At 41.8% G+C, this 17,411-nt stretch overlaps 1 protein-coding gene across 1 annotated transcript; it reads left to right on the forward strand.

The window, feature by feature from the left end:
* The first annotated feature begins 752 nt into the window (after positions 1-752).
* MMP8 (matrix metallopeptidase 8) lies at positions 753-16,371 on the forward strand. The gene is made up of 10 exons (XM_004585015.2): positions 753-885; positions 4,660-4,904; positions 5,554-5,702; positions 5,792-5,917; positions 9,909-10,070; positions 12,538-12,655; positions 13,654-13,787; positions 14,302-14,455; positions 15,424-15,527; positions 15,676-16,371. Exons 1-10 carry the CDS (start codon positions 775-777, stop codon positions 15,777-15,779), a joined length of 1,407 nt encoding a protein of 468 aa, XP_004585072.2. The 5' UTR covers positions 753-774; the 3' UTR covers positions 15,780-16,371.
* The last annotated feature ends 1,040 nt before the right edge of the window (positions 16,372-17,411 follow it).

A 17,411-nucleotide genomic window follows, 5' to 3' on the forward strand; every position in this document is an offset into this window, starting at 1 on the left:
TGTATGAGTCCTCCAACTCTCTCTAAATTTAATTTTGTCTAAAAATGAAGACTAAAATAGAATCTTTTTACTAAGACTATATGAGGAAGACCTGAGTAATACATATTTATAGCATAAACATCTGGCACATGATTCAAATGTTTATCATAGTATTATTCTCTGTCTTTTCCATTAAAAATCCAGCTTACACAGTGAATTAATGCCAAGGACCACATTTTACAGAAGCTTCTCTGCCTTCCCCACATAGATCCTGCTAGTGGCAGTGCACTCAGGTGCAGCCAAGTCACTTATGGTGAGGTATCAGGAACAGAGTCTCTAGTGTAGTTTCTTGGTCCCACAACACCTACCACCAACTAATAGGATTCCTCCACACAAAGTAATACAGTCCCAGTGTCTTACATAATCAGGAAATGCAAGCCTACAACTTCAGACTTAGTCTCCTGATCCTTTTCCTTGACCAAGCAATTATGAAAAAAAGAAACCTGACTGAGAACCTCAAAAGCAGAAGTAAAAAGCTATACCTTTTTATTGCATGAATGCCCCATTTTGGAACACTAAATCACCTTATAATAATTGCAACATTTTCACGGTGTAATTAACCGGTGTTGCTTCATGTTCCTGATGCAGCAACTGTTTAAGACATAGCTTTAAAAGGACTAAAAGATCATTGCATGATCACAATTTGATGAACCTCAGGGTCCCCATTCAAGGGAAGGGCCATCCCCAGGGAAGCAGAAAAGACAACCAGGAGAAGTAGTATCTGGAAAGAAGGCCATGGTCTCCCTGGATGCACTTCTGGTCCTGTTCTTACTCCACATGCTGCTTTCTGGAGCCTTTTCAGTACCTTTGGAACATCCAGAAGACAAAAATGCAAAAATTGTTCAGGTAAATGAACTATCAATTAGGTGGGTGGTTGATTTTTCAATCATTAGAAAATTATGAGAGTTGATTACAGAGTTGATTCTCTAGGTCTCTGATTCATGGAAACAGTCTGAAAGAAATTATCTGGGTGCTGTGTGTCTGAGATATGAGAATTCAGGCTAGGTTGCTTGAGTGCCAATGGTGCCAGGTGAAGCCCTCAGGCCACACAGTAGTGTGCTCTGTGGACTTGCGGGTATGGGTTACAAGGAGTCTGGGTGATGGCACAAGTGGGGATGAGCAGGGACCTGAGGGTTCATGTCCAGGTGATGAATGACTTCTCTGGGACTTCCACAGACAAGGCCACTCTACTTGAAGGGCTACAACATAGAACTCAGCAGCATCAGAAAAGGGAACGGGTACTGTGAGGCTGGGCCATGAAGTCAACAATATGTGAGTGAATCAGGTCTGGGGGTAGAATCTGCAAGGGAGTATGTGGGCTCATCCATGTGGAGTAGCAATCTCCATTGACATATACAAGAAGTGTGCTGGCAATATGCCTGGTTGGGGAGCTAAGGGGATGCCACTGCTGGGCTGGAATTCCTACTGGTGAACGCGAGAGCCAGAATCAGTGCATTGTCCTGGGATGAACATGGCTGCAATCTCCCTCAGCACTGGTGTGGACTGGGTCTGAGGAGAGTCAGACTGGGCTAGACCCCAGCATCCACTGGTACTCCTGAGAGTCAGGGTGGGTGTAGAATGGGCTGTGCTAGGTCTCAGCTCCAGCTGAACCATGAGAGACTTGTGTCTGGGAGTGGAAAAGGTGTGGCTCGGCTATAACACCTAATAAGAATCAGAAAGGATATGGGCTGATTGGGCAAGGACACAGTTCCTGCCAGGACAACAGGTCAACCTGGGCCACTAGTATGTGCAAGATCTGCCACTAGGAGAAGACCAGATAGAGGAGGTTGGTGATCTCCTTTGTCAGGCTGCAGTTCCTTCAGGTATGTGCAAGAACCAAGACAAGCAGCAGCCCAAACCAAACCAAGTTACAGTACCTGTTGGCATACATGTGGTTCAGTTCAAGGGGTGGGACAGCCTGGGCCAATTCATAGCACTCACTGTCAGATCTCATAACCAGGATGGGGTGCAGGTGGGGCCAGGTTGAGCTGCTACACCAGCCAATTCACATTAGGACCAGGACTTGGGGCTGGCTGAGCAAGGCTAGGCTGTACCACCAACTAGCACAAACTGCAACTACAGGAAGGTTGGAAACCGAACTAGGCTGAAACACACGTTGGTGGATGCTGAGGAGAGATGAGCCATGCCAGTCTGGGGGTGCTGGGTGTCGAGTTCATGAACCCCAGGGATGGAGGGCCCTTGGGCCTGCCTGTGAGGGAGGTGCTAGATCCATGAGCCCTGGGGGTTGGGGGTCTGGAGGGGTCTGGGTCTCCTGGCCCAGATCACTGGGCCTGTATTTGTTGTGGGCACCGGTTCCATGAGCCCCAGGGGTGGTCGAGTGTCTAGAGGGGCTTGGGTCTCCTGGCCCAGGTAACTGGGCCCACCTGTGTGGTAAGTGGCACATCTATGAGCCCCAGGGTAGAGGGTCCAGCAGGTCCCAGCACCTTGGGCCCTGCTACACATTGGGTGCTGGATCCATACGCCCCAAGGGTGGGGATACAGCTTGGCCCAGGTTGCCTGGCTCAAGTCTATGAGCCCACCTAGCAGAACACTGATCCTCCTCAGTGTAGAGGATGGAGTTTTAGACAGCAGACCATGGTGCACATGGAGAACATGGTAGTCCATTGGGGCCTGCAAAGGACATCTGGTACCATAGCAGAGAAAGAAGAACAGAATGTATGGACCACTACCCAGCCAAACAATGACAGCAAATATCTAGGCAAATGGAGACTATAGAGTTGACTGTGTTAGCCAACAGACATTGGAAGGGATTCCTCATCCACAGGTTGGCAAGACTGATAGCATTTCAGAACTGTCACATGCACCTGGGCAGAACCAGAGTATGTGCCACATTGTGACTCTGGGTTGATATCAGGTGGCCTTTTCCCATCTTTGGGTACTGGGATGGCTGGGATGCTGGGTATGGCCTATCCCCTCATTGGCCCTCTTGTCCCAGAATGGGAAGAAGAAATCATAAGTTTGGAAACAAAGATCACACCTACTTCTCCCTAACTCTAGATCCTTCTCACCCTGATTGACTATGTAAACATCATCTAAAATAAGAAAAGAAAGAAGGAGGAGGAGGAGGAGAAATTATCTGGGTGATTTGCTTAGGACTGAACATCCTGCAGCAATTTGGAAGTGTGCAAGTGGGCAAAGACTAGGCCTGTTAAAAGTAGAATATGAAAATAAGCTGGAAAATCCTTACACAATTAAAAGTAAGGCTTTCTCCAGCCAAGGAGCTCGCTTATGTGGAATGTTTTTATTTATTCAACCGAATGGCTTTCTTTCTTCCTCTTATTTTCTTTTCCATATATCCACAGCCCAGCTGCTATGTGTCTCTTGTTTCCGATCTGGGCTTTGCCTCACAGCCAGAAGTCTTAGATGTAGAGAAGAATGTAAGGAGAGGAGATTAAAGTGAATCAGAAATCTGCTTATCATTTCATTGAATCTCCCAGCACCAGACTGTAGGCTACTTATAAGCCCTTGGAAGCATTCTTAAAGCAAAACCAACAACTTTTCTTCATTGTTTCCTAGTATGAAAGTCAATCCAAGCTTTTAAGAAATGCTAGGGAGTACTGTTATAAATGCCTCCTGCACAGTTTCCTTACACTGAAGTTCTTCAAAAACATTGTTCTTATTCCTGTTTTCTTTCTTTGTTCTGAGTATCAATTTCAATATCACAGCATTCACTGTTATAATGCTTAGGGCCCAAGGGTGCTTCCTCTGTCCAAAACTCCTGGCTAAGTATTTGCAAACATTGTCTCATTTTGATCCACACAACAATCCCGTGGAGAAGGCATTATTATTTCCATTTCAGAGATAAAAATGAGTCTTAAATCAGGCTAGTAATGTGTGTAAGGATTTACGTTTAATCCATGGCAACACTGAGACTTGAACCCATATCTTTCTGATTCAAAGTGCATGCTCTAGCTCTGTCACCTGTGAAGGGCACTCAGATAAGGAAATCTTATCAGATTGGCTTGATATCTCCCTCTGAATCTGTGCTTCCTAATGAGTGTTGGCCCCTTCCAAAGTGTGATAAATAAATAAATAAATTCTACTAGCAATGATGCCACCATTACCTCAAAACATATTTTATACTCTTCTTTGGAAATTATCAATTCTTATTTCAGAGACAACACTGTGAGTTGGAACCAGAATTGTCACCTGGGAATTCCTTACATCCCTGTGTCTCTATTTCTTTATTAAGATGATTAAGCTTGCTCTACAGTGATAAAAATAGGATTTTTTAAAATGCAAGATCTGTATTGATGAGCTAATACCTGAGGAGAAGTCAATAAATGCTAGTTATTTATTATAAAAATAGGCCATCTTCTGACTACATAGTAGCATTTTGTCCCCTTTCTTTAGCATAGCCCATTTTTCCTTGTGAACATTAATTGAGGCACTAAACATGAGGATTGGTCTTTGTTTGTTCGATTGTTTTTCACGAGTCTCTGGGTCAACCCATGAATGTATGTTACAGTTCCTGTGGCTGCCTGGCTCGTTAGTCCTTGATGGACATCTAGAGCTACTTAGGAGAGATTACAAAATGCCTGTAGGACACAAGCTGTTTTATAGAAAACACTAATCACTGGCATGTTTGTCTTTGTTCAGAATTACCTGGAAAAGTTCTACCAATTACCAAGCCACCAATATCGGTCTGCGAGAAGGAACAACATAAGTATGGTTGTTGAAAAGCTCAAAGAAATGCAACGATTTTTTGGGTTGAATGTGACGGGGAAGCCAAATGCAGAAACTCTGGAAGTGATGGAGAAGCCTCGCTGTGGAGTGCCCGACACTGGCAGCTTTGTGTTAACCCCGGGAAACCCCCGGTGGGAAAGCACAGACCTGACTTACAGGTGATCTTTCAAGTTTCACATTTCATCTACTGGTGCAGAAGCTACCAAACCCTCCTGAGAAACAGCACACTGCTCTAGAACTTGGAGCAAAACAGGCAGATTGATAAGCACTCCTACTCTGGTAAAGAGTATGAATGAGTTCAGCAGTGTCGAGCAGAACTGTGAATAGCGACTGAATATGGAAATGAAAGAGAACAACTCCCACTGGCTCTTTTCACTGCAAAACCTTCTCCAGTAACCCAAAGAGGACTATTTGGATGCTAGGTGCCTTCCTAAGCAGTCATTTAGAACCCAGAATTCAATCATTGCTAAAGAGTAGTTCCATCTTTCATATAACTTAATGATAGCATTAATATCTGTATTTGTGGAACACTATTTGCCATGTATTGAATTGCATGCTTTATATGTGTTCAAGCTCCACAAAAACACTATCTTATACTCTGATTTTATTAACAATCTGAGGTTTAGAGACCTGGAGGAACTTGTCCAGACCAATGTCTGTCATTGTCCCTGAGACGAGTTTCCCTCTTCGTACTCTCTCTGGTGACGTTATGTCACATACGCAACTCACTCCAGAGGACAGCACCCTATTCTGCTGACAGTTGTTCTAAGCAATAATAAGTTCTTTGTGCCCCTTCTCATTTTGAAGGATTATAAACTATACCCCACAGCTGTCAAGAGCTGATGTGGAAGCAGCTGTTGAGAAAGCCTTTCAAGTCTGGAGTGTCGTAAGCCCTCTGACCTTCACCAGGATCCTTCAGGGAGACGCAGACATCAATATTGCTTTTGCCCAAGGAGGTAGGCTCCAAGAAGTCAGGCTCCAAGAAGTCATGTGCAGTTCTGCTTGCTTCAAAAGCCCGAGACTCATGTAAATTGTTTCGTTTCAGCTCATGGTGACAATTCTCCCTTTGATGGACCCAATGGAGTCCTTGCCCATGCCTTCCAGCCGGGCCGAGGCATTGGAGGAGATGCTCATTTTGATGCTGAAGAAACATGGACTAAAACCTCCAGAAGTAAGTTATCCAAGGTCATAGCTACACACACAATCTCTGAGCTAGCCCTTTCCACTCTAGCTAACATATACTCAGGTTATTATAAAATTTCAAATTCACACAAACTGATCTTTTGCAATGTTTCTGACCTCAAGATATAGTCAACTTAGATTTTTAAAAATCTCATTTTAATCTTATTTCCTGGAGCAGTGTCTTAATACTTTAGTTTTAATCTAATAGAACACTTGATACTGGATGATTTATTTATTTACTTACTAACTTACTTACTTGAAAGGCAGCGTTAGAGAGAGAAATTTAGATGCAGCTTCCATCCACTGGTTTACTCTCCTAAATGGTTGTAAGGGCCAGGGCTGGGCCAGGTTGAAAGCCAGGAGCCTGGAGCTTCATTTGGGTCTCATAGACAGATTTGGGGCCTGGGTCCTTGGGCCATTTTAATGCTATTTTTCCAGGCATGTTGTCTAAGTGCAGGTGGAGGAGCCAGGACTTGAACTGGCTCCCATATGGGACACTGGTGTTATAGGAGACTTAATGCACTATGTCACAACACAAGCCACCTCTAAATGATTTATGAAGAACAGAACTCACACAGTGCTGGAATTTCAGAAAACCAAAATGAAGGTGTTGGCAACTGACAACATGCTACATTCTCACATGGTAGAGGAGCAAACTAGGGTAAAGAGGGAAAGCTTACACCTCAGGCACATTCTGTAGCACTCCTTATCCACCCATGAGAGCAGGGCTCTGCTTCCCAGTGATTGAGAAATGAAGCTTCTAGCACATGGATTTCTGTGGGATGCACTTACAGTGTCCAAGGCAGGGATCAAAAAACCATAGATCAGGTCCAGTTCCTGCCTGCTCCCTATTCATACTGACAGGTTATACTTTGAAACTAGGCCAACTCATCTGTTTGTGTGCCATTCACGGGTACTTCCACCCTGCAATGACAGAGTTGAGACGTTGTAAAATGGACTATTAAGCACATAAGGTTTGCTGCCCACTCTTTTAGGGCATATATTTTTAATGTTCTGAAATTGAATGATGTTTTCCAGAGGCCTATTTTTTTTTTATTTTTTGGAAATTCAGAATTATACGCATCTAGGAATAAAAGCAGCTCCCTTCTCTCTAGTCAAGTTCCTGGAGTGTTTGCCAATGGTTTGTCCCCTTGTATCAAAACCATCTGTTTGAGAGAACACTTAACCTTACAAAGGTCTGAGAGGATGCAGAACTTGACAAGGCTATAGGGTCACAGTGTGACAGCACATTCTAGAAAATAACAGAAAGTTGTTTTCTAACTTTGCTTGAATCTGTTCTTTTGCCAGTCTCTCTAGCTATGTGTTGTGTCTATTCTGTAGTAATGACTCTATGTACAGAGATATAAAGAATTTCCCATAATACTGTGTTTCTATATTCCTCTTCACTAATTCAGATCATCATTAAATTACCACTTACCTAAATATATTCAATGATTCCTACCAGGACTCATTGCCTCCATCCTCTGCCTCTCATTTTTTCCCAGTACTTCAGCAAGATTCGTCCTCAGAAAGCCCATCATGAGTCATACTATTGCATGCTTAAAAGTTCCAATGTTCACATAATCTACCCAAACCTGATCCAAATAGCTTCATCTGGTATTGCTTTTCCACCCCAATTTTTGATGAGTTAAGCATTTGGTCCAGCATTAAGATACTTGTGTCCCATATCATACTGTCTGGATTTGAATCCCAGCTCTGAACCTGTTCCTGCTTCCTGTTGGTTATGCACACCCCAGGAGGCAGAAGATGATGGCTCAGGTAGTTGGGTCCATGCCACCCATGTGAAGAACAGAAATTCCTGGCTCCTGACTTTCCCCTGGCCTAACGCTAGCTGTTGCAGGTATTCAGGGAGTAAATGATCAAATTAGAGTGTTCTCCCATGTGCATATTCTTTCTACCTACATCCCACCTTCCACCTTTCCTCTCCTGCCTTTTAAATTGCAAAACAGAGTCTTGACTTGTCCTTCATCTTTCACATTCATAGCTGTATCGTACATTCACTGCTGCTAGTGAATACCTTGCACCCTTCATCCTCCCTAAGTCATCCTACATTGTTTTCCCTTCCTGAAATGAGTTTCCCATTACCTCAAACCCCATCTTTCCAAGTCTTCCTCATCTGACTTTGCTGCATCAAAGGCTGCATTGTGCTCTTACCTAGAAAGGAGAACTTTCTCCACAGAATCCTGACAATGCTTGCACCTCCTTCTCTAACTGCTGTCTCTCACTATTCTGGGAATTGTGGTTACCTGCCTATGCCTCTCTCCCCCTTCTAGACTGTGCACTCCTGAAGAGCAGAAAGTCATAGTAACAGATCCTGTGTTCCCTTGCACAGTACTCCAGGAACTCAATGATGGTTTTTTAATTACTCAGGTGGAAGAACATGACTATAACACAGATAACATAGCAAGCCCCAGGGACTAGCAGTGTGTTATAGTAGGTTAAACCACTGCCTGTGATACCAGAATCTCACATGAGCACTGGTTCAAGTCCCTGCTGTTCCACCTTGATCCAACACACCTGGGGAAGCAGAGAAGCACTGTTCAAGTCCTTGACCTCTGCACCCATGTAGAAAATCAGATGGAGTTCTAAACAACTGGCCTCTGCCTGGTCTAGCCCCAGCCATTGTTGCCATTTGAAGAGTCAATCAGTAGATGGAGGACCCCAACTCTTGGGAAATCTGTTAAATAAAAAATTTTTTCTTAAAAAAAAAAAACACGTCTTGGAACATGAGTAGAATCTTGGTAGGCTAATTATCAATAAGCAATTCAGCACTGTGGTAATGCGTGTCTTGCCATTTCAAGTGGGGCCTCAGTCACAGATCCATCACATATTAGTTACAAGACCTGTAAGATATTTAAAATCTGTTGGCTTCAGTTCCTTTACTGGAAAAATATTGCTCATCAATTTTCACAAAAAATCATTATTATAATTAAAGATCTTACTATGTAGCATGAATTAAGTATTCTACAACTATGAATTTTTTAAAAAGTATCACACGAGAGAAGGCACAGGAGGGTGTACAGACACTGGTTGGACCAGAGGATTTACACTAGAAGTGGAGCTCTCAAACCTCTGCTGGGCCCTTGTGACGAAGGTCTTGAAGGCTAGGCAAAAAGTCTTAGGCTTTGATAGCGAGGAGGATCTTTATCTTTTTTATGTTCTCAACTGTGAAAGGCACTATGTTCTCTGAAGTTAAAAGAAGAACAAGAGAAATAAGACAGAAAATTTGTCTATCTAGCTACTTGGATTCTTTACAACAGAGAAGAGCTGGTTCCAAACTATGGGTGGTCAAAAGCCAGTCTCGGTCAGCCTGCGTCTCAGGCTGCTCCCTTGCCTGGCAAGTTTCATTTTCACCCACCTGTTCCCTGAGATGCCCACTGATAAGCATGAGGATATGGCACAGCAGCAAGTGTTTGCATGAGAGCAGAAGACACAGGTGCCTAGAGCCATGGAACCATGGCTCTACTATAATTTCTCCTTTCTTGGCTGTTATGTTAATTGCATATATTTATGATGTATCATTGATAATTTGACACCTACAAGTAGGCAGTGTGTGTGTTAACAAATCAGGCTAACTAACATTTCCATTTCCATAAGCACCTTTTAAATTTTTAAGCACTTATTAATGGTACTCAATAATGGGATGCAGAGATGTTTCAACAAATGTGCTGCCAACATTTGTCCAAGCCTCATAAAATATGAGGGTTGGAATAATGGCAGATTTTTAGCTTCTAAGATTTTATGATAAGCTCACACTCACCTCATCTCAACATATGTCTCCTGCCTTGGTTCTCCCAATATCCATTTCTTGAAGCATTTGAAGGAAAGGTGGGAAAGACAGGCAAGGGGAGCAATGTGTCCCCAGGCAGTTGGGGTTTGGAGGTTGTCTCCGATGACATCAGTCTTCTACCACCCTTGGATCCACTTGAATCTAATAATCACGCATGCTTGCATTTCAGATTACAACTTGTTTCTTGTTGCTGCTCACGAATTTGGCCATTCCTTGGGACTCGCTCATTCCTCTGATCCTGGTGCCTTGATGTACCCAAATTACATTTTCAGAGAACCTAGCACATATTCACTCTCCCAAGATGACATCAATGGCATTCAGGCCATCTATGGTAAGCACATCTGAAGAACACTGAATTACTAGGTATAGGCCCTCAGTGAACTCAACATCTGAGCATCTCTCAGATACTTCACGAGCACAAACTGAATTATGGAACCTTCCAGTTAGATATAATGTTAGCAAAAAAGCTTAAAGGGGAGGGCTTCATTTGCTTCCTTAATTAAAAGGTGAGAAAAAATGTACCACAATGATTTTCAGCCATTGGCTCAGAATGGGAGACATTTTCTTTGTTTTTTTATGCTTGCAATTTTACATGTTCTAAAATGATATGATTGTCCCCTGATCTTGAACTTGTGTCTCAAAGAAATTTTCACATAGATCAAAAGACATGTACAAGTCACACTGAATATGTTTTTTGCAGCCTGATTTGTAGCATTGGAAACTAGAGAGAAGCAGGGGGGTGATGTTCTATGAGAGGAGACTCCGTAGTGAAAATGTGGCAAGGGCATGAAATGGTTGGAAGCATGACTCAGATGCACATTTAGCAGCAGTATGAAAAGATTTTTTAAACCATATGCTTTGCAAAAAATAAATAGAATGATATGTTATCATGCCATGTAGAAATTAAAATATATGCTATAAGAATATACATAAATTAAAATATGTATAGATAAAGCAAGGCATTGTTAAGAAACATGCAAATAGGGCCTGGCAGTGTGGCCTAGCGGCAAAAGTCCTTGCCTTGAAAGCCCCGGGATCCCATATGGGCACCGGTTCTAGTCCCAGCAGCTCCACTTCCCAACCAGCTCCCTGCTTGTGGCCTGGGAAAGCAGTAAAGGACGGCCCAAAGCCTTGGGACCCTGCACCCGCGTGGGAGACCTGGAAGAGATTCCTGGTTCCTGGCTTCAGATCGGCGCAGCACCGGCCATCGCGCTCACTTGGGGAGTGAATCATCGGATGGAAGATCTTCCTCTCTGTCTCTCTGTATATCTGACTTTGTAATAAAAATAAAAATAAAAATAAATCTTTAAAAAAAAGAGGCATGTAAATAAAAAGAGAAGGAAGATATTAAAGTAGTGTTAGTGGAAGAGTGAGGGAATGAGAAAAGAATCTTCAGTGCATTACTGAGGTTTTTGAGGAAGGGCTATAGGGATCTTTTGCCTTGTGATAAGAAGCTCTGGGACCAGGAAATGACCTCAGTCCCCGCTCTGTTACAACCAAAAGAGCAGAGAAACAAGAAAAGGAGTTCTCTGCTCTTGTTAAAGCATGTGTTGTAGAATGGAAGGAACAAGTCAAATGAGGGCTCACAAGCTAATTGTCCTCCTGCAGAGCCAGAATCCCGGATCAGTGCTGATTCTATCCCTGGCTGTTCCACTTCCCATCCAACTGCCTGCTTGTGACCTGGGAAAGCAGCAGAGGATGGCCCAAAGCCTTGTGCACCTGTGTGGGAGACCCAGCTCCAGGCTTCAGATCCACTCAGCTCTGCCTTTGGGACCATTTGGGGAATAAACCAGTGGTTGGAAGATCCTTCTGTCTCTGTGTCTCCTTCTCTTTGTAACCTATCTTTCAGATAAAAATAAACAAATGTTTTTAAACAAGAGTAAAATGGGATAGACAGGACTGAAATTAAGGAATGCACTTCCTTCTCTCCGATGGGACAGTGCTATAATATCAAGTTTGCCAATAAGTAACTGAATATATGATGTTTTAATAATTTGGGAAAAATGATAAGAGATAGGGAGGAGGGGAATATGTATCATGAAGAGTATGACATATACTCATAAAACTTAGAAAAATAAGAATAATTTTAAGAATCAACGTTGGCAAGGCATCAAAATCAGATTTTTTTTTCATGACAAAACATTTTCAGGAATGGTGAATTCCTCTCTGCCTTTATTCCTCGTCTCTTTTCTTCACCCTGAAAATGTCTCCTCCCTTTTCTTCACCCATGTTTCAAAATCTCTTTATTATTTGTGTAGTACTTCATTCTACAGTGAGAAAATACAAATTAATATAGATACAATGTAGCTGAGATTTAAACTGAGATTTGTGCTACAAAACTAATACAAGATTCCATTGCATGTAATTATTTTGACATTAATCTTCTAAGTTTACCATGTTATTAGTATTGATTACAAATCTTCAATTTTTAAATAAATGTGTTCTAAAGATGTGTTCAAAAAAAAAAAAGACTAATACAGGATTCCATCCTGAAAGTGAACGGGAGTAGAGAAAGAATAAGTGGAAGGAGATGAGACGCGATTAGAATTTAAGAGAGGAGAGGGCGTGAACTCCTTTTTTTTTTTTTTTTGCCTCAAACTTCATCTGGAACTGGCCCTGAAAATCATTATTACTTTTATTAAATAAGCAAATAAAAATCTTCAGAGAGCTGCATGAGAGTTACTTCATTGCTTAGTAGCATTTCCTGTCCTGTCTGGACCTTCTCCTTCCTGAGCAGTGACTGAAGTACACTGGTCATCACACTGGACTTGAGCTCTTACAACACCTTTGTCTTTCAGGACCTTCAAGCCGCCCCGTCCAGCCCACGGGAGCAACCACACCCACAGCTTGTGATCCCAGGCTGACTTTTGATGCTGCCACCACTCTCCGGGGAGAAATCATTTTCTTTAAAGACAAGTATAAAACAGCACGGTTCCTTTTCTTTCCCTCATGGGTATACCTTGACACTGGGTTCCAGTTCAGTCATGAGTACCCAGCTTTTCCTTTGAACTCTACATGTATGCATCCCACTGGAGTTCTTAGTATATTCTGGGTAAAACAACCAAGAAAAGGAAAAGCAAAGTGTTGACAAGCATTCAGATCTCAGTGAAAAGTGACACAGACATGGTTTGTAGGTGCTGAGTAAGTTCACAGCGGAGTTTACCTGGTACCAACAATCAAGTAAATGGAAATGATCATTTATGGGCTGTGAGGCAGATCTGATGCACTGGCAATTTCCCTGTGATTGTGTGATTGATGGCTGTGGGTACACACTGCTGTTGTAAGTGATTGCTCCAAGTTATTATTTGAAACAGTGGAGCCCAGCACAATAGCATAGCAGCTAAAGTCCTCGCCTTGAATGCGCAGCAATCCCATATGGGCGCCGGTTCTGATCCCGGCGGCCCCACTTCCCATCCAGCTCCCTGCTTGTGGCCTGGGAGTGCAGTCAAGGATGGTCCAAAGCTTTGGGATCCTGCACCGGTATGGGAGACCTGGAGGAGGTTCCTGGCTCCTGGCTTCAGATTGGCTCAGCACCAGCCGTTGCAGCCATATGGGGAATGAGCCATCGGACGGAGGATATTCCTCTCTGTTTCTCCTTCTCTCTGTATATCTGACTTTATAAAAATTTGTCAACATGTGAGTAGAGCACAATGCCGAATGTAATCAAATAAGCTCATTCCTGGGACTTTCACCCAAAATTGTAATGTACTCACCAGGCAGACCATTTCATAATACAGTTATTGTGTTGGTTATTATGTTTGGATACTATGTGTGCTGTAGTTTGGTGGTGCTGGCTATTGTGTTTGGACTGCATTGTAGTCTGATATCCTCCCAGCAATGGTCATCACTAGCCCAAAAATCACCAAAACTGCTGATTTAGACCATTCTGTGAACATACCCTTCTATTCCATTAGGTACATTTGGAGACGACATCCTCAGCTACAAAGAGTTGAGCTGAGTTCCATTTCCCTGTTCTGGCCATCCCTGCCAAGTGGTATAGAAGCTGCTTATGAGGATTTTGATAGGGACCTAATTTTCCTCTTTAAAGGTAACTGCTTAAAATTTTCATCTTATTTGGATTCTACCTGAAGGGTGGGTGCAGGGCTGTTTTGTGGTCCCTGCTGGTTCAGAGGAGGTGCCCAGGCTTTTGCCAGGAGCCTGGAGCTGAGCCACTCTTAACCAAGAACTGCTTGATAGACATGAGGAGGTTGTACCTTCATGAAGCCTCAGTTTTCTCATCAACAAAATGAGAAGATGGCATTTAGTGATCTTTCATAGTCCTGTGTTTTCATCCTACTTATAATTTTCTAAGATTGCTCAGAGCTCTAATTTAGCTTGTGTATAAAATTTATATAAGATGATGAATTGTGCAGCCCTGACCTGAATGTCTGGCCATGCAGTTTGGATGTTATGATAGACGCTGGGGAATTGTTAGTGCTATCATAGCCTGCATCTGCTTTGCCACCCTCATTTTTTAGACTATGAGGATTTGTTCCATTTTCATATCTCTAGTAGATTTATGAAATTAAAGATCTTTAACACAGAGCCTGATTCATTGACAGGCAGACAATACTGGGCCCTGAGTGGCTATGACATTCTGCGTGGATACCCCAGAGATATATCAAACTATGGCTTCCCCAGCACTGTGCAAGCTATTGATGCAGCTGTTTTCTACAGAAGAAAGATATACTTCTTTGTGAACACACAATTCTGGAGGTAAGGTAAACTAGTTTTTCAACTAGAGGCTGAAATCTGTATTTCCTACTCTTACTGCACACGGCTAACAATCACACATGCAAAGGCTTTAAATATCTAGGTGTTCTTCATTAGGTTTTAGTGAGGGCATATATGGATGTTGCCAAGGCTTGCATTCCATTTCCATAACATTTAAATGCATGTATGATACCCTTGAGAACTCTACATCATGAAAAAGAGCAAAATTTCATAAACCAGTAGGCTAGAACAAAAACTTGGACTAACGCTCATTTCTGAGTCAAATTCTGACACTCAACAAAAGAAATTCAGAGATCACATAGAATGTGGTGTGTAAATCAAACTTATCACAGAGAGAGAGAGAGAGAGAGAGAAATTATGTGCATCACATAATTCAAAGTCCTAGAAAGTATAATAAGCTCATTATGAAAATAACATTGAATCAGTGATCACAAATATATTTTAGAATTAATGTACATGGGCCTGGCTCCCATACCAGCAGTGATTTGTGTCACAGCTGCTCCACTTCCCATCCAGCTCCGTGCTTATTGGTATGGGAAAGCAGTGCAAGACAGCCCGAAGCTTTGGGACCCTGCACCCATGTGGGAGACCTGGAAGAAGCTCCAGGCTCCTCCTTCGCATCAGTTCAGCTCCAGCTGTTGCAGCCATTTTGGGAGTGAACCAGCAGATGGAAGATCTTTCATTATGTCCTTGTTTTTGTAAATCTGATTTGCCTTTTTAATAAAAATAAATTTAAAAAAAAGATGAATGTACCCATGAAGTTTCATAAATAAGTGCATACCCTTGGGTAGAGAAGTTAGATGTTCTTAATCCTGGTAAGTAGGACACCACAATGATTGAATGAGGAAATATTTGTGAAGACACTTCATAAAATATGTACAATTACAAGAAAACTGTTAACATTTTGTTTTATATGATGTTTAAGTCATGGGACATTTTGTTCTTATCAGATATGACAATGAAAGGCAATCCATGGAGCCGGGATATCCCAAAAGTATATCAAGAATATCTCCAGAAATAGGAAATAGAGTTGATGCAGTTTTCCAGTGGTATGGTAAGTAGAAAAAAATTGGCTAATTAGTTTACAATTTTAAAATAGTATTTTTGCATTTGAATATTACATTGCTAAAGGGGCAGTTTCTTTAATTGAAGATAGCTGAAATTGTCTCTAAGTTAACTCAACAAATTCTGTTTTATTACAGACTTCTTCATTTTCTTTAGTGGACCAACCTATTATGCCTTCGATCTTAGTACTCACAGAGTTACTAGGATTTCAAGAAGCAATATATGGCTGAACTGTAGATAAGTCAAACAGAAATCAAATGTAACTGGATGCATTTTCTGGATACGGAAGAGAAGTCACAACTTGCATACCCATCACACTATCCCTTGCTTGTAATTTTCTCGAAACTATGTAATGTTGTTTTCTAAAACTGTACTTATTGAGCCTTTCCTCAGTGAAAATGAATTTGGAATATTTCACTGTTTGCAGAATCTATTTTAGTTCCTATGAATTTCATCTCCCTTTGAGAAATCATCACACAAAGAAAGAAAGCCATTTTTGTCACCTAGACATTCACTATTCTTAAGTCTCCTTGAATACCCCTTATGTATATCTACTACATTCGGTTTAGCATTGGATTTTGTTGAGAAGTATAATAGACAATTATAGTACCCTTTGCCTTTATGGATAATATGGTGCTGGCTTCCAGGTTTCAAAAGAAATACATGTGATATGTGTTATATATTCACTTGTGTCTCCCAAGAAAGTAGTATTGCAGTTCTAACTCCAGGTACCTGTGGGTATAAGCACAGTTGAAACCAACGTCTCAGCAGGTGTAACCAAGTTAAGAGTGGCCATCCGGGATTAGGGTGAGCCTTAACTCCAATAAAACTGGAGTCCAGGATGAGATAAGACAGACGCTCAGGAGAGAAGACCATGCAAGACAGAGGTGACAGTGCCATACAAGTTCAGGGATTCCAAAACTTCCTGGCAACCACCAGAAGCCAGAAAGTGGCAAAGAAGGAGCATCCACTAGAATCTTCAGCAGAAAGCACAGCCCAATGACAATGTCTGTGCTCTTCAAACTTTGCATCCCAAAACTAGGAAAGAATAAAGCTTTGCTGTTTTAACTCTTCCCATTTTGTGGTACATTTTTACAGCAGCATTACAATGCTAACAGAGAATCAACTCAGAATATACAAATACCACTAAGGATTACTGGGCAACCAGATGAGAAAAGTAGCAAAATGCAGAGAGATTCTCATTCTAGAAGCCAAACAAGTGGGTCAGTTAGGTTTATTTCTCTCTAGTTCTTTATCCTTGGAAACACAGGCTGGCACACCATATAGACACCTGGGGATTACTGTGCAAACAGAACAGACTTGGACACACAGTTTAACCTTATAAATTCAATTTAAACTGAGCTTAGGTGGATAAATGTGCTAATAGCTCTTTTCTAGTAAGGATTTGGGGGTGTATGGCATCATAGTGTATAATCCTGATGGCAAAATCATCACAAAGTAATATTTGCAGATATTAGAATATAATTTAGCTTGTTACACAATAAATATGCAAATTGTAAAATATTTCTTTTTCTTCTGAAGTTTTAAATCCAACAGATTATGCATTTGGTGCTTTATTCTAGATGAGACCAAAATCGTGATTTTTTTTTTATTATTTATAGTTCCACAGGCTCCGAGATTTCCCCCACTGATTTTTCAGATTTCTTTTAAATGATCAATTTGTGATTTATTTGTAATTTCTTAAAATACCACTACAGAGGGCAAGCAGTTAGCTTGGCAGTGGGGTCTCTCATTCCATGTTAGAACATCTAGGATCCACTCCATTCTGGTGTCCTAATGCCATCCCTGATGGCCAGCAAATGATGACAAAAACAAGTGGCTTCCTGTTACCCCCTTGGGAAACCTGGATTGA

The sequence above is a fragment of the Ochotona princeps genome, chromosome 4 (assembly GCF_030435755.1).
Source record: "Ochotona princeps isolate mOchPri1 chromosome 4, mOchPri1.hap1, whole genome shotgun sequence".
NCBI lineage: Eukaryota > Metazoa > Chordata > Mammalia > Lagomorpha > Ochotonidae > Ochotona > Ochotona princeps.

Bases quoted from the DNA above. Each gene is read 5' to 3' on its own strand.
- MMP8 (XM_004585015.2), top strand. From the start codon at position 775: ATGGTCTCCCTGGATGCACTTCTGGTCCTGTTCTTACTCCACATGCTG. The intron at 5,703-5,791 runs GTAGGCTCCAAG...GTTTCGTTTCAG, and splicing joins TATTGCTTTTGCCCAAGGAG to CTCATGGTGACAATTCTCCC. The intron at 14,456-15,423 runs GTAAGGTAAACT...TGTTCTTATCAG, and splicing joins GTGAACACACAATTCTGGAG to ATATGACAATGAAAGGCAAT.